General features: G+C 40.8%; 1 protein-coding gene across 1 annotated transcript in view; it reads left to right on the forward strand.

The window, feature by feature from the left end:
- The window catches only part of P2RX7 (purinergic receptor P2X 7), a 41,196-nt gene that overhangs the window by 33,032 nt on the left and 1,553 nt on the right, over positions 1-6,611 (forward strand). The window contains exons 11-12 of the mRNA XM_003795998.2: positions 81-230; positions 1,894-1,995. Of these exons, the coding sequence (XP_003796046.1) occupies positions 81-230; positions 1,894-1,995 (252 nt within the window). The remainder of the gene's footprint in view (positions 1-80; positions 231-1,893; positions 1,996-6,611) is intronic.

The following is a 6,611-nucleotide window of genomic DNA, read 5'->3' on the forward strand; positions in this document are numbered from 1 at the left end:
AAAAAAAAAAAGAAAAGAAAAGAAAATGATCTGGCAAAAAGAGGTTTCACTAAAATGGTGCTCATCTGGGTTTTCCCCAGGCCACTGTGTTCATTGACTTTCTCATCAACACTTACTCCAGTAGCTGCTGTCGATCTCATATTTATCCCTGTTGCAAGTGCTGTGAACCCTGTGTGGTCAATGAATATTACTACAGGAAGAAGTGTGAGTCCATTGTGGAGCCAAAGCCGGTAAGGCATGCTGTGCGTATAGGACACCCAAATACTCAAGGTTCCCTTATACCACTGAAAAGTTTACAAAAATTGAGTCAAAAATCACAAGTTGGGCAAGTCTCTGGCATCTACTCCAATGGTCCATCTTTCAGATAAAATCTATGGTCTTGGAGAACAGAAACAAAAATAGAAAGGCAAGATGTAGGGAAGACAAATTTTTATGTTCCAGGACTTGTGAATTTTGTCATTAATTAAATTGGTACAGCCAAAAGAAAAAAAATAGCACGATGACTTTGGAGAACAATTTGGCAGTGATTAATAACACTTAAATGGGACATACTTCACAGCCTGGCATTTACACTTCTCCATATGTGCCCTAGGGAGACTCTCACATTAGTATCCAAGAAGTACACATGTACAAGATGTTCACTGCAGCACTGATTATTAAGTTATTATTAGTAAATTATTGTTAACAATAAAGAAATAGCATCTACCCAAATGTCCAATGGGTGAGTGGTGAAAGAAACTATGATAACCCCCTAGTACAGAATACCAGGCACCAGTTTAAAAGAATGAGGTATGCAATAATAGCCAAAATTTACACAGCACTTTTAGATATATATTAACTCACTCAATATTCATAACAACCCTATAGATATGTGCCGCTGTTATCTCTTTCTATAGAAAAGGCACACCCGAGGTTAAATAATTTGCCCAAAGTCATACAGCTAGTAAGTGGCAGAGCTGAAATTCCAACATAGGCAAGGTGGTTTTGGGATCTATGTCCCAACACTAAGTTATAGGAATTTCTATGAGTAGATATCTAAGCCATTTTGTTGACAGGAAAAACAAACAAACTGTAGAACAATATGTATGGTATGATATATAGGTTTAAAATGACATTTACATATATATGTGGGTGAATATACACACATGCATGCAAAAAGTGCTAAATACACACAAAAGTAGTAATAAAGTTGCTTCTGGGAAGGAGCCCAGGGTAGGGGAGTAGTTGCAGGGAATTTTAACCCATCTGTATTGTTTTGATTTGATTAATTTGGACTTTACTAAGCAGGTCCTCTATATTCGACACCATGATGCCCCAAACAGGCAAATCCCTCGTACTTAAAAACAAAGAGAGTTTCTTTGTTTTTCCCTCATCTAAGAACATTATTGTCCTTTCCAACAGCTGAAATCACAGTTCATTGTCCATTGTCCATGTATTCACAATCTGAAATGAAAGTTCATCTTTCCAGCTAAAAATAATCACCATTTCGTGGCCTAACATGGGATCTAACGGAAAATTATTTCTAATGGAAAATTATTATCCCATATAATAATTTAAGTTGCAATAGTATTTCTGGAGATATCTAACCTAGAGTAACTAAAATTGAGAGAATACAACAAAGGAATTTTACACAGTGCTTAGGGGACCTAAAAACATTAAGCAGTAGGCTGTGGATATGCTGAATCTACAAGTTAAGCCCATGAGGTTCCATTTCTGATTTACCTTTAAGCTCAGAAATTATTCATTCTTGGCCAGCAAGAGCTTTGGGCTAGTTGTTCAACAGTTTGTCATTTGCTACATGGAAATAACAGTTGCTTTCAGATGTGTTATAGATAGGCAATTCTTGATAATTCTATATAAAAGTGAGTAAACTTTTTAACTTTCTTTTCCTAGACATTAAAGTATGTGTCCTTTGTGGATGAGTCCCACATTAGGATGGTGGACCAGCAGCTACTTGGGAAAAGTCTACAACATGTCAAGGGCCAAGAAATCCCAGTAAGTTAAAATGTTGCCCTTTTTTAAAAAAGAAAATTTACTATTAAATATAAACACATCTGGACATTTACACAAGTCATGAGTGATAAGTTTTTAGAACTCTGGGAGGCCAAGGCAGGTGGATCACTTGAGCTCAGGAGTTCGAGACCAACCTGAGCAAGAGTGAGACCCTGTCTCTAAAAATAGCCAGGCATGGTGGCAGGTGCCTGTAGTCCCACACACTCGGGAGTCTGAGATGAGAGGATCACTTGAGCCCTGGAGTTTGAGGTTGCTATGAGTTATGATGCCATGGCACTCTACCCAGGGCAACAAAGTACGACTCTATTTCAAAATAAAAAAAAGGGCTGATGAGTTTTAACTAAATAAACATACTCGTATAACCAGCACCCAGATTAAAACATTTACCATGACTAGTAGAAGTCTCTTATGCTCTCATCCAATCACTGTGCTTCCTTAAAAGTAGTCATTATCCTGTATCCAAAGATTAATTTTATTTCTTCTAGAATTTTATAAAAACCAAATCTTATAGTGTAGTATATGAAGATACTCCCCAGATACTCTGTTCACTATCTAGTTTCTTTCACTCAACATTATTCTCATGAGAGTCATTCATGATGTTGCATATAGCAACTGTTCATTCTCACTGCTGTATAATTTCCACTTTATAAACATCCGATTTATTTATCCATTTATTTATCCACGGATATTTGGGTAGTTTCCAGTTTGGAGCTAATGCCAGTAATGCTGCTATGGTAAACATATGGCACTCTGTTGGGTGAGTGGAACTGCTGAGTCATAAGGCAGGCATATGTTCAATTTTAGAAGACACTAACAAACAGTTCTCCAAAGCTGTTGTTCTATTATAATTCACACTCTTCCCTGAAGTTCTGGTTGCTGTCTATTTTCATTAACTGTATTAGTTTCCCAGGGCCACCCTAATGAATTGGCACAAATAAGGTGGCTCAAAACAACAGAAATTTATTCCATCCTGGTTCTAGAAGCTACAAGTCTGAAATCAAGGTGTTGGCAGGGCCCTGCTCCTTCTGAAGGCTCTAGGGAAAAATCCTTCCTTGCCTCTTCCTAATGTCTAGTGTTTATGACATTGGCTAGGATCTCCAATATAATACTGAACAGAAATGGTAGTAGTAGGCATCTTTGTCTCATTCCCTATCTCAGGGAGAAACCTTTTTATGTTTCACTATTCATTATAGTATTAACTTTTTAAGACTGTTCTACTAGATTAAGAGAATTCCCTTCTGCCAGCCGTGGTGGCTCATGACTGTAATCCTAGCACTCTGGGAGGCAGGGCCAGGTGGATTGCCTGAGCTCAGGAGTTTGAGACAAGTCTGAGCTAGAGTGAGACCCCGCCTCTAAAATTAGCCAGACATCGTGGCAGGTGCCTATAGTCCCAACTACCTGGGAGGCTGAGGCAAGAGAATCACTTGTGCCCAAGAGTTTGAGGTTGCTGTGAGTTATGACACCATGGCACTCTACCCGGGATGACAGAGTGAGACTCTGTCTCAGAAAAAAAGAAGGAAAATTCTCTGTTGTTCCTAGTTTGCTAAGAATTTTATCATCAATAGGTAATAATTTTTTTTAAAAGTTTGCTGCACCTGTGGCTCAAGTGGCTAAGGCGCCAGCCACATATACCTAAGATGGTGGGTTAGAATCCAGCCCAGGCCTGCCGCCAAACAACAACGATGGCTGCAACCAAAAAAAAAAAAAGTCTGCTGCTTTTTTTTTTTTTTTTTTTTTTTGATGGAGCCTCAAGCCATCCCCCTGGGTAGAGTGCCATGGCATCACAGCTCACAGCAACCTCCAACTCCTGGGCTCAAGCGAGTCTCCTGCCTCAGCCTCCCAAGTAGCTGGGACCACAGGCACCCGCCACAACGCCTGGCCATTTTTTGGTTGCAGCCATCATTGTTGTTTGGCGGGCCCGGGCTGGGGATTCGAACCCACCACCTTAGGTGTATGTGGCTGGCGCCTTAGCCGCTTGAGCCACAGGCGCCGAGCCAAGTCTGCTGCTTTTGAAACAATCAATAAGTTCTCTTAATTTGTTCTGATACACTGTGATTTATACTGATTGATTTTCAGTGATTAAGCCAAACTTGCCATCCTGAAATAAACTCAATTCGAATGTGATGTACTATTCTTTATGTTTACTGCTGGATCCAATTTGTTAATATTTAGGATTTTTATATTTCTTCTTGAAAGAGACTAACCAAATTTTTTCCATTCTTGTAATGTCTTTGTTGGGACTGTGTAAAAAGTAAGATACAGTTATATATCACTTAACAACTGGGATAAGTTCTGAGAAATGCATTGTTCGGCAATTTGGTTGTTGTGCTAACATCAAAGCGTTCATTAACACAAACCTAGGTGATAGCTACACATCTAGGCTATACAGTATAGCCTGTTGCTTCTAAGCTACAAACATATACAGCATATTACTGCAGTGACTACTGTAGGCAATTAAAACACAGTGGTATTTGTATCCAAACCTATCTAAACATAGAAAAGATACAGTAAAAATATGGTACAAAAGGCTGGGCACTGGGGCTCATGCCTGTAATCCTAGTGCTCTTGGAGGCTGAGGTGGGAGGATTGCTTGAGTTCAGGAGTTTGAGACCAGCCTGAAGAACAAGACCCCATCTCCAGGAAAAAGAGAAAAATTGGGCAACCCGTTCAGGACCCCTTCCAGGGCGGCGCCTGTGGCTCAAAAGAGTAGGAGGCCAGCCCCATATGTCAGAGGTGGCAGGTTCAAACCCAGCCCCGGCAAAAAAACTGCCAAAAAGAGAATTGATGATACTGCAGTTGGTTTGCTTTTGGGCAGCGCCTGTGGCTCAAGGGGTAGGGCGCCAGCCCCATATGCCACAGGTGGTAAGTTCAAACCCAGCCCTGCCCCCCCCCCCAAAAAATCCCAGGACCTCTTCCATTGTGTTGGAAACAAATAAACTATCGCTCTATTGTTTCAAACAAATCAGGAAATTTTAGCTGAGTGTGGTGGCACATGCTTGTAGTCCCAGCTACTGGGGAGGCCGAGGCAGGAGGATTGCATGGGCCCAAGAGTTTGAGGTTACTGTGAGGTATGACAACACAACTGCACTCCAGTCCAGGTGACAGCTCAAGACTTTCTCAAAAAAAAAAAGTATAAAAGATAAAAAATAGTATACCTGTAAAAGGCACTTACCATGAATGGAGTTTGCAGAACTGGAAGTTGCTCTGGGGAGTTAGTCAGTGAGTGTGAAGGTCTAGGACATTACTGTACACTACTGCAAACTTTATAAACACTGTACACTTAGGCTAATTTGTAAAAATATATTTTTCTTTTTCAATAGTAAAGTAATCTTAACTTACTGTAACTTTATTTTTTTTTGGACCAGAGTCTCACTCTGTTGCCCCAGTCTAGAGTGCCATGGTGTCAGGGCTCATAGTAATGACAAACTCCTGGGGTCAAGGGATACACTTGCCTCAGCCTCCCTGAATAGCTGGGACTACACCTGTGCACCCCCACATCAGGCTAGTTTTCTATTTTTAGTAGAGATGAGGTCTCACTCTTGCTCACACTGGTCTCAAACTCCTGGGCTCAAGCAATCCTCCTGCCTTGGCCTCCCAGAGTGCTAGGATTACAGGTGTGAACCACCCAGCCAGGCGTCCTGTAACTTTTTACTTTATAAACTTTAAAAAATTTTTTTTTATTTTTATTTTTTGAGACAGACCCTCACTATGTCACCCTCAGTAGAGTGCTATGGCATCACAGCTCACAGAAACCTTAAACTCTTGGGCTTAAGTGATTCTCTTGCCTCAGCCTCCCGAGTAGCTGGGACTACAGGTGCCCACCATAACACCTGGCTATTTTTTGTTACCATTGTCATTGTTGTTTAGCTGGCCCGGGCGGGGTTTGAACCTGCCTCAGCGTATGTGGCTTGCACCAGAACTACTGTGCTATGGGCACTGAGCCAACTTCTAAATTTATAAAAACTTCTTGATTCTTTTGTAATAACTCTTAGCATAAAACACAATATTTTGTACAGCTATACCAAAATATGTTCTTTTTTTATATCCTTATTTTATAAGCTTTTTTCTTTTCTTTTTCTTTTTTTTGGGGGGGGGGGACAGAGTTTTCACTTTATCTCCAGGGTAGAATGCCATGGCGTCACAGCTCACAGCAACCTCTAACTCCTGGGCTTAAGCGATTCTCTTGCCTCAGCCTCCCCAGTAGCTGGGACTACAGGCGCCTGCCACAATGCCCGGCTATTTTTTGTTGCAGTTTGGCCGGGGCTGGGTTTGAACCTGCCACCCTCAGTATATGGGGTCGGCGCCCTACCCATTGAGCCACAGGCGCCACCTATAAGCTTTTTTTCTATTTTTAATTTTTTTTCAACTTTTTAGACTTTTTTGTTAAAAATCAAGACACAAATATACATAATAGCCTAGGCCTGCACAGGCTCAGGATCATCAATTTCACTGTCTTCTACCTCCACATTAGTGGAAGGTCTTCATGGACAATAACACACATGGAGCTATCACATCCCATGAGAACAATGCCATCTTTAGGAATAACTCCTGAAGGACCCATCTGAGGCTGTTTTATAGTTAACTAATTTTTTTTTTTT

The sequence above is a fragment of the Otolemur garnettii genome, unplaced genomic scaffold, assembly GCF_000181295.1.
Source record: "Otolemur garnettii isolate 467f Iridium unplaced genomic scaffold, OtoGar3 scaffold00099, whole genome shotgun sequence".
In the NCBI taxonomy this organism is placed as follows: Eukaryota; Metazoa; Chordata; class Mammalia; order Primates; family Galagidae; genus Otolemur; species Otolemur garnettii.